Source organism: Rhinolophus sinicus, chromosome 1 (genome assembly GCF_057876585.1).
Source record: "Rhinolophus sinicus isolate RSI-liver-muscle chromosome 1, RSI-T2T, whole genome shotgun sequence".
NCBI lineage: Eukaryota > Metazoa > Chordata > Mammalia > Chiroptera > Rhinolophidae > Rhinolophus > Rhinolophus sinicus.
The window spans coordinates 51,732,627-51,756,685 of NC_142501.1; the positions used below are offsets into that span (position 1 = coordinate 51,732,627).

A 24,059-nucleotide genomic window follows, 5' to 3' on the forward strand; every position below is an offset into this window, starting at 1 on the left:
AGGAGTGGCAGCAAGGGGGCTCGCACAGCTTCCCCCCATTCTGTTACAGCCTTTTTGTCAGGAGAGAAGAGCTAAGAATGGAAGGAAGAGTAGAGGAAATCAGTAACACAGCCAATACATCTTTTATTCAACCGACAGGGACCATAAAGAGCAAATTGTAAATCCCTAATGATACAGACAAAGGTTCCCCATTGGGTAATCTGTGGGAAGTTCACAGTCCGTCAGAGGGAATTAAGTCAAACAATAGCTACAAACCTGGCAGGCACGAGCTGGGCTGGATGGCGAATGGGCACACACCCCTAAAGCTTCCTGGAAAAGAGCACCTTGGTGGGCAGGGTCATGAGCACGGCAGGAAAGTGGTGGCGGGGACAGCTGGGCTGAGGAACATACTGAGTCCAGGAACCATGGTCACACTCAATCTCCCAGGCCTGGAGCAGCCAGTGCCTGGGACATAGTAAGCACATAAAAAATGGCTTGTAGAATTGAGACTGATTCTCAAGAACCACAACACACAGGAAGGGACTGAGTATATCAAAATGGAGGAAAGTAGAAAGCCACTTAGGAAGCGACATGAAGGGAAGAAGAGCCTGTAGGGAATGGCATAAAGGGCCTGGATTTGACAGTACCAGCAACCTTGGGCAAATCCAGATGTGGGGAGGTGTGTATGAGAGAGATGCACAGTGGTGAGGTGGCAGCTGAGCTGCTATAACCAAGCCAAGAATTTGAGAAAAGAAAGTGGGAAGTACGAGGAATGATCCCTGCTTAGTAGGCTTAAAGCTGTCAGAAAAGCAACTGGACGACAGGCAAAGGGGCAAGTAGTGAGTGGAATGGAACTGGCCAGAAGCTTCAAAAGAGGAACTATGATGGAAGGAGAAAAATAAGAATTGGGAAGAACAAACAGCCTCAGGAAGGTGTGGCACTACCCAGGCAAAACAAAAATACCAAACCAAACGAATCAAACTGAAAAAGAAGTGGGAGTGAAGAGTGGAAGAAGAGTTCCGCTCATTGGGAAAATGGAGGCGGTGAGAGGAAAGAGGGAGAGAGCCTGAGGCCTGGAGTTGAAGAAAGCCACCATCAAGCTTCTCTGCCTTACGGGAGAGGGGCTGATCCCCTCCCCCAAAGAGACTTAGGTTCACTCTAATCTTTTGGCCTTGGAGATCCCCACAGGGCTGGCAGGTTTGCAACTTTCAGTTCAGTCTGTCCTCGTGGGTGTGCCAGGAGGAGAGCTGGAGTAGGTTACAGGGCCAGGGCCTGTAAGACAGATCCCTTCCTGAAGCCTGAATTGGACAGAATCTTCAAAGTAGGGGAATGCATTTTTGACATAGGTACCCTGGCTTAATTGATTACAACCTCTACCTAGTAGAGTTTGGGTTGAAATCTCGTTCATGTCACATCTTACGACATGAGCCTGGTTCCCTCTAACCAGGCCAAATCATGGTTAGAAATCCTTTACATGGCACCTTACTGTTCTCCAGTGCACTGTGAAATTGGAAAACTTGGGTTCTTAAGGGCTTAGGACAGTTGGCCTTACTCCCTACCTCTGTGCTGAATGCCCACCCCGCCTGTCTCCTGGGGAACTTAGTACACCTGGAAAAGGACTAGAGAACTAGCAAAGAGAACCATTTCCTTGGATGTCAGTTTTTCAGTTTTATGTTGGATTTCCCATCTTTGATGTGTCTGCTCCTCTTTGTCCTTTCAGATTTCTGGACCCACAAATCCTCAGTGCCCATTTTAGAAGCTCCATCCCCAACCAATCATAGCAGCTGAGTAGTTGCCCCATTAGTTTCTGAAATTGGTGACTGACCCAGACCTTTCATTGGTTGAAGAGTAGCAGAAGACCTTGGGATTCAAGAGGAACAGAACTGAGAAGCAACTAGCCTAGAGAGGTTGCAGAAAGTCAATTTGACAAAGGGTGTATAAAGATCCTCTCTCCCTGTTTGAAGAGGGCAAGGTACCACTGATTGAAATGGAATTTGAATCTCCAAGACAGAGGTTCTCATATGTTAGCATACTTCAGAGATCCTGGAAGGCAGGTGAAAAGACTGACTGCTGGGCTCCACCCCCAGAATTCCTGCTTTAGTTTGTCTGGGGTAGAGCATGAGAATTTGCGTTTCTGAAACAAATTCCCAGGTGATGCTGATGCTGCTGGTCCAAGGACCACATTGTGAGACCGAGGCCTAGTATAGCGCTACAGGGAAGAGAAAGAAATTTTGCCTGCTCAGGATCTCTAAGGGGTCTAAGGGAATAGATTTCACTCTTCTGTTACTGCACAGCCCACTCGCCCCCACTCAGATACAAATGGAAAGAACCTGTCTTCTGCCACCTATGGTTCTGAGTCAGGGCTGACTTTAATGGAAATAGGAAACTGGTTTAATGATCACCCCTTTAGCTCCCTAAAGTAGTAATATCACTGTAATAGGGGAAAACCTTTTCCTTCCACTTCCAATATTAGAGCTAAGGCTTAAGGTGAAAATAGATGTGGGAAGACTGAACACTTTGGGTTACATTCTCCAGTGTAAGGGGTTCTTTGCAGAGGTATTTTGATGGGGTGGAAAGGGGAGGATACTTGGGCACTGAATAGGGCAGTAGCACCACGTAAGGTGACAGGTTCCTTAAGAAGAGACTTCCCTATTTTACATTTTGCCCAGTGAGAACAGACATTTTTTTTTTTTTTTTTTTTTTAATTTAAAGGGGTAGGGTGGACATGTGGCAGATGGAGTTGGGAGGAAGATGGGAGTTTGAGGCTGATTCCCTGTGGGAAAAACCATTAACATCTATTCACCTATCTGATGGGTGTTGCTTATTTTATTTTTCGTCCAAGGGAAGTGGTATTGGATCGAGGTAGAGAAGGCAGTGGTGCACCAGAAATGACCTAAAGAGATGCCCCATCTGCAGAAGGCCTCAGCCTCCATGATGCCTTTCCGTTGGGTGGTGTGACTGCACCTACACTTTAGGGGCTTCACTTTCTAGCCTTACAATTACTGAAACAGATCAAAGGTCAGAGGTTAACATCTGATTATTAAGAGGTGTGATCCGATAGTATGGAGAGTCGCTTCCTACAAGTCTTTAAAACAAGGTTTGTGAGGAACTGGATTTGTTAGCATGTCATATACGAGTATCTTTTTAAAAAATATATAGATTATAAGCAATACCCTTCTAGTCATTAAAGACCAGGCTCTATCCTTATAGCCTACTGCCTCTGGTATCTTAGTCCTTAAAATATTTAGTGACCCTTCCCTTGTAATTCTTGACACAAATATATAATGACCATATAGGGTCAGGGTAACTCCCTTTCTTTGACCCCAGTTTAGTGATTCCATGGATAGGCTCTGAACCTGCTAAATGTGTATGCAAAACTGAGTGGATTGCTAATGTTTATTTTTCTCAAAAATGAGTTTCTGGTTTTTATCAGATTCTCAAAAGGGTCTGTGATCCAAAACAGGTTCTGAACCACTGCTTATATAGCGCTGATTTGCATTAATGAAAGAGGCATAGTGGGAGGGAAAAAGAAATGGCATACTTCAGTTTTACCACTGGAATCCAATACTTTTCTTTTCCTTGGGGCATCTCCTAATACCGATCCTAAAATGCTCCTGTCTCTGAGGACCTAGGACAAGGCCATCTTGCAAATGACTGGCGATTTTGCTCTATTCATAGGAACATAAGCAAGAGAAGTGCCTTCCAGGCAAAGAAGGAAGGCTGCTCTGAACAGCAGAAGGGAGGCAGGGGCTGGTTTGCTCAAGTCAGACCCACTCTAAGAAGCCCAGTCAGCAAAATGACCCTGTTCTCAGCTCCATTTGGGTCCGGGCCTCTGAGGAGCTGTGATTCACTTTGTTTTTCCTTAAGCAAATGGGACAATCATTAAACAAGATTGTTGCAGCTCACTTCCTCTTGCCTCTCTGGCTAATTCTACCAGTTATAGTTGAAAAAGAAGTGTAAGGAAAAACCAGAATCTAAGCATTGAAGAGAAAATATCCCACTTTCATCCTCTTTGTTCCTTTTCCTCTCTAATCCCAAACTGCTCTTCCATACAAGATAATTTTTAAATTATAAGATTGGTATTAATATATCATCAAAAAGAGAAACAATGACCAAGGCATCAACTAACAGATGCTAGAATGCAAGTCCTGAAGTTAAGAGTCTTAGCATGGACACATTCCCAGAATTAGGAAGAAAACCAACTGGAAAGCTCATTACCTTGCATCAGCTGAAAAACTAAACCACAGCCATTTCCCCTAAAGTTCTGTTTCTGGGAGAATGAGATCCTCAAAAATAACTCTGCCCTCTTGATGGGGCAATCACCGTCCAACAAGAGTAATGACAACAACTTATAAGCACTGTGAGTCCTGCCCTAATTTCCCAGCACTTAAAACAAGACAAAAAACCCACTCAGCAGTAACCTTCTATATGCATCTTGCTTGAAATCAACAACAAAGAGCTCACCTGACTGAGGATGTTTCTTTCTCTCTCCACCCAGGCAAAAAGAACTTGCAGCCCAGAGATTTAGACATATATATATATATATATATGTATATGTATATGTATATGTATATGTATATGTATATGTATATGTATATGTATATGTATATGTATAATCCACAGTTATCTTGATCTCAGTGACACTAAAAACAGCTTTATACCTCAAATTCCACAACATCACTTAACCATTTTCCACTAGGGTTCCCTTAATTGCTCAGCTTACTTCCTATGTTGAAACAAAACAAAAATCCCCATAAATCCCCACTACCCTTAACCCCAGAACACAGCCCCTAGAAAATCTAGCTTGTACAGTTTGCACTTTACATGCGCTCTTCAAAGACCCGGCACACAGATACACATAGACACATAGAGACACAGTCAAGAGGAGAGGGGTCTGTTCAAGGGGATAAAGTTTTTTTCTTCTGTGTGGGCCTGGGTTACTTGGGGCTATAAGGTCCACCTCTTAGCATGGTAGTGTGATTTCTCAGCTGGATTTATGTATGTGTGGGATGAAAGGAGTAGGAATAAGGGGGTGAAAGTGTTTCTATTTTTCAGCAGGTGGGGGTGAGAGGTATGGATGTATATTTGGATGATTGAGGTAAGGGTGATAGACCCACACAGGAATGAGGTCTGCCCCTCAGCTTTCATTTGGAGTAAAAAAAGGGGGCTCTGGGTGCCTGGTCACTATCTCTTTCCTGTTCCCTCATTGCTCTAACCCAGTGCTCACCAGAGTGTTTCATGGAGTCACCAGTTCTGTGGGATGTGAGATAGAAAGGATACTGAGGTCAAATACATTTAGGAAACATTGCATTAAAAGAAGCTTAACAATTTGTTCTACTATGTAAGTTGTCGGAGCTTTTAACATGCTAATATGGTCTCTCTCTCTCTCTATATATATATACATATATATGCAGAGGGTGCCAAAAAAATGTATAAACATTTGAAGAAAGGGAAAAACCTGTATTAAAATGATGCTGATGGTAACCACTTTGAGCACCTCTTGTAATTGCACAAGTCAAACGTGACTTGTATTCATCTTTTGTTATTGGTATATATTGAATATCACAATTTCAATAGTTTTTTCCTTTCTTAAAATGTGTATACATTTTTTGGGACCCTCTGTATATATATTATATATACACATACATATATGTATGTGTGTATATATTATATACACATGTATATATATTATATACATACACACATATGTGTATATATGTATATATACACACATACACATATACATACATATATATAAAGAGAATATAACAGTTATAGTATACAACGGTGATACTCAAAATATTTAACAACTAGTATGGCATAGGCTCCTACCAATCAAACGGACCTCAGCCATAAACCACTGGTACCACTGTACCCTTGAGAAAGGGCTCAGGCTGAATATCAGCCCATGTAGTAAGCACTGTTTCCCAAACATGTTGCCCAAAGAACTCCATTTTGTGTGGTGTATCACAGAACTGGTGACACATGCTCTGGTCAGCGCTGGCCTCGTCTTTCCGGGGGTAGGGCCAGGGCTCATGATCGTGGCCTGGGTGCAGGACAGGGGCAGCTCCCGCACAGACTCCTGGTAGCACTGGCTGATAGATGTGACCACAGCTGCAGCACAAACAGATTTCAAAAGACAGATGTCCCTCTGTCCCAGCTGCTCCGGGGACTCTGTCCCTGGTGAGTCAGCAGGTGCCTGTCCAGGTGATGTTTCCGGCCGAAGCTCTTCTCACAGCGAGGGCACTGGAAGGGCTTCTCCCCGGTGTGGGTCAGCCAGTGTCTCACTAGGTGGTGCCGGCGGCCAAAGCTCTTCCCACACTCCGTGCACACGTGGCACTTTGGCACGGGTGGGGCACGCTGCCGTTTCCTAGCCCCAGGGCTCTCTCCGACCTCTTGGCCCTTGCAGGATTTGCCTTCCGCGTGCACTCTCTGGTGACTGGCCAGGTGGGAGTTGCATCGGAAATTCTTGCCACACTCAGAGCACCTGCTGGGCTTGTCATGCAGGTGGGTTTTCTGGTGCCGGATCAGGTGATGTCTTCTCCCAAAGCTCTTCTCACACTTGAGGCAGCTGTAGGGCCTCTCCCCAGTGTGCGTTTGCTGGTGCCTTGCAAGGTGGGAGCCCCACACAAACTGTTTCCCACACTGGGGGCACGTGTGCGGTCTTAATAGGGAATCCATCTCTGTGCTACACAGAAGGTTTGAGAAGCTATCTTCCTGTAGAAAAGGTGGGCCCAGGAGCATTCCTCTGGAGCTCCTGGGCATGGAATCCCAGCTCTCATCGTGCTCCGGGTTCCAGAGAACAGTATCTTCGGACACACTAGATAACATTCTGGGAGGTTCTGCTTCTAGTTCAGGGGTATCTCCCTCGTGCTCACTTCCATCTCCTGTGGAGAAGGGAAAATACCGACCCCAAGAGGGGAGTCACAAGAGAGTACCCCAGGACCCAAGTGACAGGTGAGGTTGTATGATGTCTGTTAGGGCCTAAACCTCACCGCACCAGGGCTGAGAGAACAGATTTTAATGTTGTACAAGTGCAAGAGGTGTAGAACTTAAAAGCCTAGGCTTAGGAGACAGACTACCCAATTTTGAATCTCAGCTTTCCCACTTCTGTGAACCTTCATTTCTTCTTCTGTGAAAATGGGAATTATTATAAGACAGCACAGTATCTGCACTAGTAAGCACTTAGGAAGTGGTCTATGCTACTGTGATTATTTATTTATTTATTACTATTATTTATTCACCATGGGTTTTTTTTTGGTTTTTTTTTTTTTTACTATTAATCATCATCTTCCTGCCTAAGAATAAATGGAGTTAAGGAATGTGCTGTGATCGTAACGGGCTGGGTGACCACACATCAGCAATAATAGAGACATTGTGGAAGGCATTTCTGCAATGGGTGGGAAGTTGAACAACAACAACAACAATAACAACAACTAACGTTTATTAAGTGCTTATTATGTACCTGGTACTGTTCTACTACGCTGACATATTTAAATCTCACAACAATTTACAGATGAGAAACCCATAGAGAGGTAGGTTAATTACTTTTCCAAGGTCCCACAGGTATGGTCCTGAATTCAAATCCACGAAGTTTGGCTCCAGAGCCTGCTCTCTAAACCACTCTGCTACACTGGCTTGCTTTTGAAGAGAAAGATTTCTAAAGCTTTTGACTTTACAACTCCCTGGGGCAGAGGAGGGATTAGAAGGACATGTAATGATGACACTCCAAGAGGGGTGAAGGCCATGGCTAAAAATCCACTCCACGTTCTTACCTGTATATGTGACCCTCAGGATGTCCCTCTCCTCTAAGTCCTGTGGGTCAGGGACCCACTGCTCTTCCCCTCCTTCTAGTTGAGAAAGCATGTCCAGTTTGGGGATTGGAAACCCTACCCATGGGAAAGGAAAATAAAGATGTCAATTAGTTCAACCGTAATTCTATATTTCTGAAGAAAGCTGTTTCCTAGATTATTCCTTGGAACCCTAGAGAAAAGAAGGCCAGGTATAAGAAGGCCCTCTTCCCCCCTCCCATTTCTTAAATCCCTCTTCTTTCTTCTAGAAAAATCACACTTTCCCCCAACAAGTCTGTTCTCTTCCAGTTATATTTCAAATACTTCTAGCCCAACTGTCCTTTCTGGTCATAACTTCATTTAATTAGCTCCAACACAGCCACGCCACCCCTGCACTCCCATCTTTCCCTAGATGATTTCTGAGTTCCCAAGGACTCTGTTCCAGCTCTTAGATGTCCTTCTCTCAGCTTGGTAAGATCCTGCCAATTCCAAACCAAGAAGAGCCTAGTTCTCTTTTCCGTAACTCAGCATTATTTCGCTGTTGTCTTTAAAAAACGACTCCTCACTTCCATCCTCTTTGGATTAGCCCTAGTATTCTTCCTCTGGAGGAAGTCTAGACAGATTCCCCGCCAAGAAAAGAACCCTAGATAGACGCTATCCAACAGCCCTGGAGTACATGGCTGCAACCTCCCAGAGTACAGTCTTTCAGTGGCTGGGGAAGGTCATGCTTACTTAGAGAGACCACTATCCCACAGTTTTCCTGCATGACATATTCTCCATAAAAGTCTGTCTGAGAAGGGTCCAGGCTCCGCCACTCCTCCTGAGAGAAGCACAGTGACACATCCTTGATGGTTACCAGGCCCTGAAACAAAATGTAGCATCATCTGTCACCAGCTGTTCCTTAAGGAAAATGTGATCTCAGTATAAAAGGCCGGGGTAGTATAGAAGAGAGGGCAAAAGAGGATCTAGAAAAAGAATTTCCCAGAGGTCCCTGGGGAGGGCACACAGTTTTGGTGAAGGGGAAATGAAGAGAAGGGTAAAGGTAATGGTCAATGAGTAAGCGAGGAGTATCTCTAAGGAGTTTCCCAAGTGGGACCATGAGAAGTCAGAGGCACCAGAAACTACCGCGCCCTCTGTTAACTACAGGTGTCTGCCCAGTCTCTACTCACCCGCCTTACGATTTTCATTGAAATCGCCTACTATCTCCTCCCTCCTTTCCTTGACCTTTCCTTTTCTATCAGCACAAAATGATGTAGATACAACATTCTTTCCCACCCCCATCATCCTTATCTTTTGAGGCAGCATAGGATGGTGTTTAGGAGCCCAGATTCTGGAGCCAAATGACTCCTAGCTCTGCCATTTATTAGCATTATGGCCTCAATCTCTTCCTGTCCTTTTCCATAAGTGCCCCATCATCCACCCAATCCTGTCCGTTTTATGTCCTTTCAAGCTCCCTTCAGGTTCTCTTTTTCTAACCTTTCCAGCTTTATTTCTTAAAGGACGTTAATGAATTATTCTTAAAATCCCCCTGCAGATAGCATAGCCATCTATTAAAAAAACAAAAACAAAAAAACCTAACCTCTAGGAATTCCTCTCTTCTTGTTATGCCTCCCTTCATTTTGTTCAAGGGTGTAATGAACCCCTTGGAAAGGGATAGAATCTGTTCAGTTATAAGATGAACATAATATTCGTGATCATGTGAAATAACAAATCAGTGGGATGGTACTAAGGCGATGGAAAGGCAGCAGGGGTGAGACCCTGGGAGAGGCTGAGGGAAGCACACAGCCCACCTGTGATCCGGCTGCAAGAAGTGCAGCTGCCATCTCCCAATCTCCGGTGCTCCCCTCCTGGGGAATAGCAGGAACCCAGGGAGCTGACGGAGCTGGTGAGGGGAGAGAGGAACCATTAGAGATGGACTGTCCACCCTCTCCCAATAAGAGCCTAGGCTCCATTTTAGAGGGGCTCAGGGGTCACATTTTTTCCTGCACCTATGCCCATTGGTAAAACTCAAATGCATAAATGTAGTAAAAGAGATCTTCACTCAAAATGTTCTGTAGGGTATTGAGTGGTGTTTAGTAGAGCTTTTATGTCACCCATCTCTACTAGACGAGCGATGGTTTGAATTTGTATTATTTGAATGTAATTTTCATCCTGCAAAGTGCAACTTACTGGGTGTGTTCTCCAACAGTAATCAGTGCTGCTGTCACTTCCTTTGTTTTCCACATTCAGTGTCACTAAGCATGCTCTTGCAGCATGTGGAAGGAGGAGAGAAGCCTAGTTATGTGGTTGGTAGAATCCAGGAGCTCCTTATATTCCCATGACTAGGGCCTAGGAAGAATGGACTAGTACTGGTATTGATTGTGCTGTTCAGTCCATGGCAATTTGGGAATTTTTAACTACTTTTTGAACAGAGATTAGGAGACTACTCTCTGCGCTGTGCTTCTCCCCACCCCACAAATACCCTCCAGGCTCTCACCCTTCTCTTGAAGGGACTGTGGTTCCTCTTCCAGGTCACAGCACAGGTGTTCCAGGGGCCCTGGTGCTGTTCTCCACGGCCCCTCTTCTTGGCTGCCCCTTTCTACCTGGGGCTCTGTTCCATCCAGCTGAACATTCATCGACTCCCATCCTGTCCCCAGGGCTGTTGTCTGTTCTGAAAGCATTTTTGCTGCAAACCCAAATTGTGACCTGGAACAAATTCATATCAGCTTTGCCCATGAAAATGGGACGGGTTGATATTCCTAAGGGAGTTATAGAGAACAGCCCAGGGATAAAAGCTGAAACTGGATAAGAAGGGCTTGCTGGAAGATGAACTTTAAAAGCTTGATGTGTTCCAATCAACTGAGCCTGAGCCAAGAGTCTTGGAGGAACTAAGAAATGAACAGGTGCTACAAAGCAAAGTCACTAGTGGTTATTTTAGGAACCTCATGGTCGAAATAGAATATCCCTAAAAGCAGAAAGAACTTCATAAAAAAAAAAAAAATCCGTAAATTCAAAAGTTATCCATTAATTTCAACCACTGAAAATACACTAAAGTAAGCAATCTAGAAACATGCAGAAAGGAATGCACAGACTTGCACTCAACAAAAATGGATCTAATCACAGATAAGGTTTCTGCCACAAATCCCATTCTCATCAATTAGTTTAGAATGAAATGACTACTATAACTCCCAGCCAAAGGGTGTATCTGTGTCACGTGTGCTCATAACACAAATACACCCTTTGGCTGCGACTCATACTGAGGACAAATGGTATCTCACTTAGAACAAGTCTCAACAAAGAGACATGTGACCTGTCCTTCAGATAGAGAAAATGAGAACTGATAGTAAATATGGTAGAAAGACCAATAACTTGGAAAACCGGTATAAGACTCCAAAGCAACCTCAACAGATAAGAGAAATTACTGCTCAGTGAGGAGCTCATGTCTAATTGGGAAAAGCGAAAAAGAGCAGAAAGGGTTTGGGCCAGAGCTGGAAAAAGGGGAAGCAGTTACTGCTAACTCGACACCTGCAGCGAATTAACAGGCCTGTCATTTAAGACACAGGGAAGAACCAGTCAGATCTTATTAGAAAAATGTATTCAATTTTAAAGACGGGCACGGAGAAGCCAGAATATGTACCTCAGAAGAAATACAAATGAAGAAAAGGATGGGAACTATAGCCACTGGGGAAAAGTTAAAAATGATGCACGTAGTTTTCTCTGGCCTAGGGAAGAAGGCTGATGAATGACGCTACCAATGAATAAAAAGATAGATGTTTTCTATCTCTATACAGGTCTTTTCTTTTGATTTCAAGAAAAGAGATTCAGGTTAGATAAAAAAAATTTAAAAAAGATTATTAACAATAATTCGCCGGTGCACAGGACTGGGTTTGTGGGCTCTTCTTTTCTCTGGACATCTCAGGAGCAGGACAAGTGCCACTTGCGCTGTGGTCGGGCCTTGCAGCCTTCTGGTAAAGACACAGTCTATGAGACTGTGCAGAGTCCCTTTCTCCTTGGCAACATAATATTTTTGTGATTCTTATCCAATACCCAAGCCATCAGAGCCAGTGAAATGCTTCCAAAAACAGGTCAGAACCTTGGTAACCACCCTTGCTCACTCACATCCACCCAGTAACGTCTGCAAGAACCTCAGAGCCCAAGGTAGGTAACGACAGATATCAAATTGTTTATTTTCTTGCCATTTGTCTTTGATAAAAGAGGTAGGTGGGAACCCTAAGCCCAATGCACAGGAAGGGAACAAATTCTCCTTTCATCTGTGAAGTCCAAAGATGTCTCAAGGTCTCATGGGAGTATCCTGGACTGATTCCCAGTTTAGAAGGTTTCCTTTTCAGAGACTTCTCATAAGAAAGGAAAATTCCCAATAAAACAATACAGGGAAACTTCCATTTTAGCTCTCTTCTGAATTCTGGCACCTGTATTTGCTTCACTTTCAACATATAAGACACCGATTTCCCCTCTTCACCAGAGTCCTTCTTCCTTGTTGTCTAGCTCCCTCCACCATTCCTCCCTTAGGGCTTTACCTCTAAGTATCCGGACACCTACCTCAAACCCATTTCTGCATCTCCCCAGCAGCAGAGTCCCTTGATGGAAGGCCTCTCTATGCAGAGCCCACCCAGACTACTGACACAAAACCTGTGGAAGTGCTGGCAAAAATCTCAGCAAGGGAGTGGGCAGGTACTTATCCTCAGACTGCATTATAAGATGTTCGCTGTGTCAGAGCCAGCACCTGGGCAGTCAAGATGTCAGCGCTAACCTGGTTTCTCCTGGATCCAGGATGATCCCAGGCCTATTGGAGTCGGGTTCTAGGGCTTTCATGCCCTCCTTTTCCTCACATATCTGAGGGTGGGGGGAGTGGGGAGGGGCAGGAGAAGGCACCTGCAGAAGTTAGTTTTGCAGCCAGCGCTGCTGGACAGAAAAAGGAGGGTATCGAAATGAATAGCCCAAGGGCACAGGGACAAGTAGCGCTCTGTCCGAGAAGCCTGGCCCCTGCCTCGGGTGGGGCGTGGGCGGGACGGGCGCCTGCTCCGGAGTAAGGTTGCTTCTTCTCTCCTTCTTGTCACAGTGCCCCTGACGAGGGTCAGATTTCAGAGAATCCGAGAGAGGCAGAGCTGGAGCAAGGGAAGTGAGATCAGAAAACAGGTTTCCCGTGAACTGGGGCATAAGCAAGTGAAGAGAAAGGAGCCATGGGGTAACCTGTGCTCGAGTGACAGCGGCGGGAAACCGCGAGCCTGACAGCGACGATGGGGACGAGGGAGACAGGGCGACGGGCGCACACAGGATGTCAGTGGGGCCGACCCCAGGGAAAGGCAGCGACCCAGAGGCCGCGTCGATTTTCCTCCCCGCCCCCACGGGTGACAGGGCCCCCACCCACCGCCCCAGGAAGCCAGGCGTCCCTCCCTCTAGCCGCGAGTCCCTCCAGCCCGTCCCCACTCACCCCGGTCGGCTTGGCCTGCGGCCCGGTGCCTCCCTCCTGGCGCCGCCTGCCCCTCCCCTCCGCCCTTTGCTTCGTCGGAGCCGGCGGCCGCGGAGCCAGCGACAGGCGGAGACGGCGGCCCAGCGGGCGCTGGCGGGGCGGGCACAGGAAATCCCCGCCCGCTTCCGGGGCTCGGCGGCTGCGGCTGCGGCGGCGGCGCGGGGGGTAGAAGGGGGCGGGCCGCGGCTCCGGCGCCCGGGGTCAGCCTGCCGCGCCCCACCTCGGCGCCCGCCACCCCGGGGATGCCACCCCGGGGACGCCGCGGGCCCGGGCGTCCCGATCCCGGCCTGCCGTGGCCGCTGGCCGGCGCCCTCTCCCTGACTGGCCATTTTCTGTCCCGGCCACTCGGCCTCCCACGGGGTTCTTCGCACACGGGTTCATTAATTACCTCCATATTTAATAACCGCTCTTTATATGCCAGAGAGTCTCTGTGAGAACGATTTCGCGAAACAACAGTCTGGACTTCCTCAAGGAGCTTACCTTCTAGGTTTCAAGAAAGCGAGGAGAGGGGCCTTGAGAGAGCAGTGGAGGGAGTCACTAATTTGTGAAGGAGGGATGGTCAGGTTGACTTCACCAAGACCGTAGGCCTCGCAGCTGCACTGTCCAATTTGCAGGAGCCACCAGCTTCACGTGGCTGCTGAGCTCTCCATGCGTAGCTAGTCCAAACAGAGGTGTGTTGTAACGTACACATCAGATTTAGGAGACTTCATTAACAAAATATAAAAGAGCTAATAAGTGGTATTTTGCATATATTAGGTTAAATATATTATTTAAAAGAATTTTATGTACTTCATTTAACTTTTTAATATGGCTATTAAAATGTTTAAATTTTACATATGTGGCTTGCATTGTATTTCTATTGGACAGAGCTAACTCAAAGCAGTAAGATGAATTGACTGGAAAAGATGAGAAAGGCCTACAGAACAGAAGAAACACCTTTATAATCAGAATCTGTTTATAATCCACAAATCACATTCATTATTTCATCATCACAGTTCTTTAAAACTTAATTGTACAGACTTAAAAGTAAGTGATTCACTTAAGGTCATAGGTGACAATTATTCTTTTAATATGTATTTGTTTTTCTCTGTGTGCCCGGCACTGCAACTAAATGCTGGAGTCAAAAGTCCCAAAAGAACTGTTTGTGGATTTAAGGACTCAGTCTGTGGAAACACATATCAATAAATAAGGCTTTTCATTTATGATGGTGACAAATACATGGTATGTTACTCGGAGTAGGCTAACAATACCAGTATCACAGTGGCTTAACAATAAAGGGTTCTGTTTCATACAAATCACAGTGTGTAGCAGGTTGGTTAGGGCCAGTGGGTGGGGAGTCTGTTCCTTGCCATCACTGAAACGACCAGGTTGATTCTATCTTGTTGCTCTACCCTCCTCTGTTGCCTTGGAATCATCCAATCTATGAGCCTCAGGTAAGGGAGGAGAGCTGTGGATGACTTGTCGGAGATATTGGGGGCCAGCCCTGGAAGTGGTGTACATTATTTTCACCCCATTCCCTTAGCCAGAATTCAAGTGCATGGTCACATGGTCCTACCTAACTGCAGGGGTTGCTGGGAAGTAAAGTGTGTGTGCCTAGTAGAAAAGGAAATGTGGTTTCATGAACACTTAGCCTTGCCTCTGCCACACAACATTAAATTGAACATAACCAAGTACCTAAACCTGACTTTACTTGAAAGGGACGTTTGGAGGGAGCTGGCAGATAGATATGAGAAGCAGCCCAGACCCTCCTCTCTTCTTTGGGAAACAAACCAGTGTGAGATTGTATCCAAAACAAACAAACAAAAAACCAAGGCAAATGAGCTTTGGCCTAATTGCATGATAATGGGTCATTAATATTTATAATAAACATCTACTTTATGCCAGAACTTTGTCTTAAACATCACTGAGAAAAAATGTAAAATACCTTTCTTTATATTGTATTTTGATGTGCCATCTCTAAAGTTATCAATTAACAAACTGTGAGGTGTAGATATTATCTCAGCATGGGTTCAGGGGCATTAAGTAAGCCAACAGGCAAACTTGGGAATTGAGCCCTGGCCTTAGATTTATAATCTGGTGCACTTGTCATCAAAGTGGTACCTTACCTTTCACAGTAATATATGGACAAGTCCAAACTCCTATATAATGTTACAAAGTAGAGTAATTAAATAGGCAGTGAGCAGCAGGCAGATGATTCCATCTTTTTAAGACCTTCTGATGGTGGGGTTTCTAGATAATCATTGAAGGCAAAATGTAGGCAGAGCATCGTGGATAGAATCAGAAGGCAAAAATGGATATGCTGTGGGATGCTGTGAGATGAAAAACACACAGATGTGGGAGTGTCTATCTAGAGCAGAGAAGATAGTAGATGGGGAAACTGATAGAAAGGTTAGAATAGTGGGTCAAGGATTTTTATTAGCCACCTCAAATAATAGGGAGCCACTATATTTAGTGTTATTAGGAAGTGATATATCTGATGGGTCTAATTATATAATTCTAAGGAAACTTGGTGGTCCAAGGTGGCCCTGTTGATAGAGTTCAAAACAACATAAAGGGATGAGTTGGGCCCATAGCCAATTCTAGCATGTGGAATATAGAGTTCCTTAGGACAAGCAGTGTCTTCCTGGGGATCAAGGAGAGATCCCAAACATTTAAGGTTCCAAGTTCTCTACAGGACCTTATGATAAGTCTTTTGCTTATCAGCCTTGGCTCCCTCCTTTCTGAAGTCTTGTTCTGCTGTGGTTTGAATAAGAAATTACAATGCAATTGTTCACAAGTTTAGGATTGTGTTATAAAAGTTCCTTTATTAGTCAGTTGATTGTAATGAATTATCAGCTTGGCTTATAAAAGCCTGTTCAGCCATAATGAACCATGCCTTCAATTGCTAATTAGAACCTAACCACCATTTATGACAACGTGTTTCTTCCATTCAAAGTTTTGAAGCTTAATGTCAGAGATGAATTTTTTACCAATAAGACATAGAGAAGTTGCATCCTCTATGTCCATGGTTATAAAGGAAAGAGAAAGGTTGAGGGAGGTGTCAGGTTAGACTCCTGTGGAGAGAAAGGGTAAGGGCCCCTCCCTAGTCACTAGTTAATAATTATAACTAACACTTGTAGAGCACTTTACAATTTACAAAGAACTTTTTTGTACATGTGATCTTCACTACTCAGGGAGATAAATTATCTTTATCCTTAGTTTAAGGTTAAGGAAATAGTTCAGACATTTGAAATTATTTTTTTTTTAATTTCCATAATCCTGGGCAGATTTATGTATATAAGCATGTTTCCTAATCAATAATATGAATGTCATTATATCTACTCCATAGGGTTGTTGCGAAGATAAATAAGATGATGTAAATAAACAATTTAATACAGAGTAAGAACTCAAATAAGACCTAGGAATTGAAGCTGGATAGTGTGTGAAAAGAGGATTTATTAGGGTTATGGATGATGCAAAGATGGGATGAAAGATAAATTTCATTCCTGAGTCTCAGTGAAGGAGACAAATTGGTTGAAATCAAGTGAGCAGAAGATGTAGGTAGCAGAGTGGGGTGCTTGAACTGGAGATAGGGAAGGGTTGCAATTGTTGGTAATATTTAGGTCTAGGGTATGACTGTGAGAGCGAGTGGCTGAGGTGGTAGACAAGATCTTTTAAGGTAAGAAAAAGTCAAGGAGCCGAGAGGCTAGGGTGGTAGGAGGGATAATATTCAAAGTATTTAATACTTAATACTAGCATGAACATGGATCCATCAAAACGGATGGAGCCTATGGTGCTGATGCAGAGTCCTGGAGGCACCAGTGGCTGTGAAAATATTTCAGTATTTTAATAACCATAATTGTGCAATTTAACCCAGGGCATGAGATGGATTGTCCACATGGATATTGAAGTCACCAAGAGTGATGATGGAGTTGGGGAAAATGAGATAGCAAGCCAGTTGAGGGAGTCTTTAATGAAAGAAGGAGAAAGACCAGGAATATGGTAAGTGATAGTAACAAGGGAGCGTAGTGTAGCGAGTGGTTTGATGGCTTGTGCTTCATAGTAGCAGGACATTATTTAGGGAGGAAGGAGGGAAATGGTCCTTGAGGCAACAATGAAGAGCAAAGAGAACACTTACTCCACTTCTAACTCTAGGTGATATAAAGCAGTGGTTGTCAAATATATATATGAATGTGTATATATGTATATATATATATATATATATATATATATATATATATATATATATACACACACACACATTTGAAACAGAAATTTCATGAAACAGCACTTAACTACATACAGTATATGCTGATGTTTTCTAGTCTATTACTTTATTTTTAAAGTTTTCTATTTAATACCTATCACATTGATTTCACAACATGATAACAGGTTGCAATTTACCACTTGAAAAGCCTTGGTTGTAGGAGAAAAAATAGCCACCCCTTGAGAGGAATGCACAGGAAGCATGCTTTGTCCTAAAGGGATAGCCAGGTTTGTTAGATAAAAGAGGTGAAAGAAACATCTATCAAAGATGTTGAAGGATATAGGGGTGTCTTAGTTTTTCGGGCTGCTATAATAAAATGCCATAGACTATAGACTAGGTGGCTTATAAACACCAAACATTTATTTCTCACAGTTCTGGAGGCTGACAGGTTCAGTGTCTGGTGAGAATCTGCTTTCTGGTGTCTTTTCACTGTGTCTTCACATGATGGAAGCGGTGAGGGGAGCTCTCTCAGGCTTCTTTGATAAGTGTACTGACCCCATTCCCGAGGGCTCTGCCCTCATGACCTAATCACCTCCTGAAGGGCCCTCCTCCAAGTACCATCGCATTGGGGATTAGGTTTCAACAACATATGAATTGGGGCAGGGACACAAACATTCAGTCAATAACAAGAGGACTTTGTTAATGACAGACCACGAATTCCAGAAGTCATAGTAGAAGGAGTTAGAGGTTGTTTTGGGGGTAAGAGTTTGATTCAAATTAGGCAACGTAGAGGACTATAAAAGGGTAAGAATCTCTATGACCAAGGAAGAGCTGGAGACCAAGGATTCTCGTGTGAGTGTTGTAAGCAGAGATATAGGGCATGATGGAATTAGTACTCTCAGAGGGAAGTGGATAATCAGTTCTAATTGTAGCCTCCTTCTTGGGACTGGTCTCTTAGCTTGTCAGTGGTGAGGTGAGGTGTAAAGGGGGCTGAGTAGATGAGATGCGGGTGATAGAATGAGGGTCTCACTAGAAGAGTGCTGAGCTCTGCAGACCTTCTTACAATCCTATTGTGGACTGAGTTAAAGTTAGAGGGGGTATCTTCCCAAAAGTGCCAGAGCTCCGAGGGTCCCTTAAATCATGCTTGGCAATGGGTGGTCATGGTGGTTTCAGGCTTAAGAAGTTCTGTGTATGCAATGTCAGAGGGGTAATATAGATTGGGGGAGAGGGGTTATCCTTTTGCAAGGGGTGAAATGTTTAACTATTACATTGTTTTTTAAACCTAAAACTAATAAATAAATAAAATTTAAAAAAGAAGAAGTTCTGTGACTTACGCTTACATCATACTGTCCTTGATATTGATGGGGAGGGAAAGAGTGGCTTCACAAGATGGTAAAAGTTTCTTGTGTACTCTTTAAGTAGGAAAATTTTAATTAAAAAGACAGTGCTACATTAAATAGTGTGCACAAAGGTGTACTAGAAATAGCACTAAACTAAGAACCAAATTAGTAGTTTTTTTAGCTCCGGCTATGCCTTTGGGTGACAGATCAGAGCGTTAACCTCATCTGTCAAATTGGCATAATGTCATTCTTCCTTTCCTGAAAAGCTGTTCTGAGGAATAAATTAACTGAAAATTAGGCATATGGTACAAAATGTATGAAGCCCTATTCAAAAGTAAGATATTGGCTGTGGGCATTACTTGGCAGAAATAATTTGTAGTCAGTGCAAATAGTGGACCGAGTGCAGGCAACCGTCAGTTTGTGACACCTGGTGTTGTAATCAAGGTAAGACTAGATGTTTTATAAGATTTAAAGTTTTGTTGTTGTTTTTTATTTGTTTGTTTGGTTTTTGATGGTGGGATACAACTCAAACACAGCTAGATGAAAAGCAAAACTCTGTTACTTACAGCTCCAAACCAGAGAAAGCTGTCATGCGTGGCCACAGGGGGTTGCACCCAAGGACAAGTTCCAGTAAGCTGGAACTGTAGGAGGTGTTTCTGTATGACAAAGAGAATGGAGTTAGCTAGCATTCACTGGCTTTCTGGGGATTGTGTATTTTGAATAATTCTGTCGGCCCAAGAAAGAAGAAGCTCCCCTTGGGTGTTGGTATCTGGGGGCCTCTGGCAGTGGAGTGTGTATATTGTAACCCAGTAGTGTTAGCGTCTGATAAGGGAAGTATTTGGGGCAGGAGCTGACAAATTGCCAGCAAAGGGGAATTGAGAGTTTTAGCCATGACATCAAGACTGGGTCAAGACAGCACTTGGAAAACATCATGTTACACTGGGACAGCTTCAAAGTACTGTAATCTCGAAGTGTCTTTTTTTTTTAAATTGTGCAGAAACACTCTAATTAGAACAGACTTTCATTGATATAGTAGAGTTTCTTAATTTAGCTATTTGTTATTAACAACACATTATACTTACAAGAAATTATAATTTAATTACAGAAAAGATAATCTTTAATTCTATTATCTCACTCTGAATATTTATTTAAAGTAGAGCAGATTGTTGAATCATTGTAGACAAATACCTGGTACAATCGAATACCCAGAAAGCGGTAGAAAGAATTAGAAGCTGGGTTAAAAATTCTTCAGAGATTATAAATGCCTGCAGCATGTAATGGCTGTAATAATATTGTTTCCCACATCAGGTTAGGATTATTTTCCTACTATGTGGCTGTGGTAGGCAGAGTTCTAAGATGTCCCCCAACATTCTGGCCCCCTGGTATGTATGTCCTGTATAATCCCCTCCTCTTGAATATGGGTGTGACTTGTAAACACGGTGGGATTTCACTTCCATGATTAGGTACTAGTCAGCTGACTCTGAGTTAATCAAAAGGGAGGTTATTCTGAGTAGTACTGACCTAAGCAGGTGACCCCATATAAGTAGGCAATTCCTAAAGTCAGAGAGATTAGAAGCTGCCATGTTGTGAGAGGGCCATGTGCCTAGGAACTGAAGGCAGCTCCTAGGAGCTGAGAGCAGTCCCTGTCTGACAGCTCGCAAAAAAGTGGGGACCTCAGTCCTACAGCCACAAGAAATTGAATTCTGCTAACCTCTACATGATCTTGGCGGAGGACTCTGAGTCTCAGATGAGATCATAACCCTAGTTCACACTTTGGTTTCAGCCTGATGAGACCCTGAGCAGGGGATCAAACTGACTCATACCTGGACTTCTGAGCCATAGAAACTGTGAGATAATAAATTTGCCGTGTTTTAAGCTCCTAAATTTGTGCTGATTTGTTATTCAATAATAGAGAATGAATGCTTTGTATATCCCGTTTTTTATTTTTATGGCTGAGCATGTATAGGAACTAAATTTACCTTGTTTCTTGTAGATGGAAATTTGAGTTGTCCCTTTTTTTGTTTTTCTTTTTTCCCTCCCTGAACTATGCTACTGTGAACATCCTTGTATGTTACTTCTGGTGCACATTTTCAAGAGTTTTTTTAGGATTACAATTATTGAACCATAGAGTATGGGAGTGTTTAGCTTTACAAAATAATATCAAATTACAAAAGTAGTTGTATTAGTATATACTTTTAGCAGCCAGCTGTGTATGAGAATTTCTTCCCATTGAGCCACATCCTTGCCAACACCTGATCTTGTCAGACAGTTAAATGAATGATATTTCATTGTGGTCTGGATTTGCATCTCCCTAATCATTAATGAAATGGAACATTTTTTTCATATTTGATTAGCTATATATGCTTCCTCTTCTGTGAAATGCCTGTTTTTGTCTTTTGCCCACTTTTCTATTGAGTTGTTTAAGCTTTTCTTGTTGATTTGTAGGAGTTCTTTCTAATATATGTTCTGTTTATTAATCCTTTATAAGTTACATGTGTTGCAAACAATCTTCTAGCAGTTTGTGTTGTGTCTTCCAGGTGCACATGGAACAATCTGAAGCTAGAACTATGCTGAGCCATTATGAAAATTGATCACAATGGAACTAAATTATAAATCAATAATTGAAAATATCTGGAAAATCCAAAATAGTTAAATATCAAACAACACACTTTAAAATAACCCATGGGCCAAAGAAGAAACCACAAAGAAAACAGGAAAATATTTTTTAACTGAATAAAAATGAAAATATCAATATTTGTGGCATTCAGATAAATTAATATTTAAAGAGAAATTAAATGCTTATATTAGAAAAGAAGAAAGTTCTTAAATCAGTGGTCTAAGTTTCTACCTTAAGAAGTAAGAAAAAGAAAATCAACTTAGACTCAAAATAAATATAAAGAGGCAATAATGAAAAGCAGAAGGAGATATAGGAATCCTAATTTGAATATAGGCCGTGGGGATGCAGGATATTGGAGAAAAGGAAAAGATTAGATGTGAAGCAAAAGAACCACAGTTGCAGTAGATTCCATCATATTTGGTCACATCCAGGGCTGGGAAGGATAATTCTGTGTCATCAGACCAGGCCCTTTAGAGGCACCTGAGTCTCAAGACAGAGAAGGGATCTTGTCTCTGGACAAGGCTACATAGTTCGGCTTATTGACTGCCATTGTGTCAAGGAGAGGTCAAAGATTGTTGAGCCCTTGGACATAGTAGGACCTTCTCTAGAACAATAAATGCACCAGTAGGAAGTAAGGAGAGTGGCCTGCTAAGGAGGCCTAATTCTGGTGAGAAGGGAGAAGGCTAAGGGCAACTTCAAAATGGTTCACAGCTGAAACTCAGGATGAAGTGAAAGGTGAAGGAGACCTGTCCTGGCCACTTAAACAGGTTTCCAATAGGATCACTGTTGGAAAGAAACTGGCCACTCAGGAAGGCTGAGAAAAATAGATCAATATAATCACTGACAAGAATCAAAGCAATGATGCAGAAATAAGCCTTAAAGCTGGGGGGAAACACGTAAAGGTCACAGGCCTGAGCTTTGATAATTTATGGACATGACTGTCTGACCCCAAGACACATGCGCCAAACCAAGCTTATACATTGAGCCAACCACACACACACTAAAACAGCAATACTGTTTTCTTCTTTGTGATGCTGAGTTGTAGGTCCTTTTAAAGGGCAGGTTAAAAAGGAGGGTTAGGTAGGGAAAATGGTATTACAGAGAAACTTTAAATGTCCTTTTCTAGGCAAGAGATGACTTAATCTAGGCCAATTGGACACTTTTACCCAGGAATTTGAATCAACAAAGGGTATGGTTGTCCAATACGGATGATCTAAAGAGAATATCTATGATCTAAAGAGAATATCCATTCGTTTCCATGACTTAGATCTCCACAGGTGCTCTGGCTCCTGATCGTCCCAAAGCCTGAACCTTCAGCTGTCTCTGATTTTGTGAGACTCTTGAAGTCCTTCAAACAGATTCCATTATTATTATATTTACTTAGGTTGGCTATGTGGTGTCTTTCCACTTATTCAGATCTTGTTTTATTCACTCAATATAGTTTTATTTATATAAAGTCTGAACCTTTTTTGTTAAATTTATTACTAGTTATTTTATGATTTTTTTTGCTAATGAGAATGGAATTTTTTTTCCATTTCTCATTCAAATCGGTTATGGATAAGATAGTGAAAGGCTCTTTTTTTGTATTTATTTTGTATTTTGCTGACTTAATCTCATTAATTTTCATATTTGCCCCCAGCCTATTGAGTTATCTGGGAATATAATCATATTATCTGCATACGAAATAAGCAATTTGGTCTTTTATAATTATTCTAAGTATTTCATCTTCATGTCTTATTATCTTAGTTATAATCTTCAAAATAATGTTATGAAATAGTGGAGGAAACAGGTATCTCTCCCTAGTTTCTGGTTTTAATAGAAATTACTTCAGTATTTCATCATTTAGTTTGATATTTATAGTTTAAAAAATTTTTTGAAATATGCCATACATACTGAAAAATACATGCAACATTTATGTATCATTTAATAAATAATGATAAAGTGAAGATAGATGTGAAAAAGAAAAAAATTTTTAAAGATTAAGAAATAGTACGTTGCTAGCCCTGGGAATGTAGACCACTCTGCTCCTTCCCCTCTTAATGATAACCCAGGATGCCCTAACATTCCTACTGATTTCCTTGCTTTTTTTTTTTTTTTTTTACTGTTTTACTACTGATATATGCATCCCTAAATAGTATAGTCCTGTTTGCCTTTATTTGAACCTTATATGAATGGAATAATGTTTTACATATCATTTTGTTCAATATTATATCTGAGATTTGTCCATGCTATTCCATGTGACTACAATAGATTCATTTTCATTGGCTGTAGTCACTTCACAATATGGATCTATCAAAATTTGTCTATTTCTTTTTCTTTTTTTTAATTTATTGGGGTGACAATTGTTAGTAAAATTACATAGATTGCAGGTGTACAATTCTGTATTACATCATCTATAAATCCCATTGTGTGTTCACCACCCAGAGTCGGTTCTCCTTCCATCACCATATATTTGAAAAATTTGTCTATTTCTATTGTAGATGGCCATTTGAATTATTTCCTGGATTTGGTTATTACAAACAGTGCTACTATGGACATTCTTATACATTTATTTTGGTGCAGTGGTTCTGAATTTCTCTAGTAATAGAATTCTGGGCTGAATTAACTTTACAACATAGTGGGTAAAATGAGAATTCTCGTTGTGCTACATTTTTGCCAATACCTCGTTTTATTGGGT

General features: G+C 42.5%; 1 protein-coding gene across 2 annotated transcripts; it reads right to left on the minus strand.

The window, feature by feature from the left end:
* Positions 1-99: 99 nt before the first annotated feature.
* Positions 100-13,356, minus strand: ZNF641 (zinc finger protein 641). 2 transcript variants are annotated; one of them, XM_074325770.2, is made up of 7 exons: positions 13,201-13,336; positions 12,520-12,874; positions 10,246-10,454; positions 9,560-9,651; positions 8,502-8,631; positions 7,755-7,868; positions 100-6,866 (listed from the first exon to the last, which is right to left on the minus strand). In XM_074325770.2, the coding sequence occupies exons 2-7, from the start codon at positions 12,579-12,581 to the stop codon at positions 6,112-6,114; spliced, it is 1,362 nt and encodes a 453-aa protein (XP_074181871.1). In that variant the 5' UTR covers positions 12,582-12,874; positions 13,201-13,336; the 3' UTR covers positions 100-6,111. The 2 variants fall into 2 exon arrangements, with proteins under 2 accessions (XP_074181871.1, XP_074181870.1); XM_074325769.2 differs by lacking the exon at positions 12,520-12,874 and having other exon boundaries at positions 13,201-13,356.
* Positions 13,357-24,059: the final 10,703 nt, after the last annotated feature.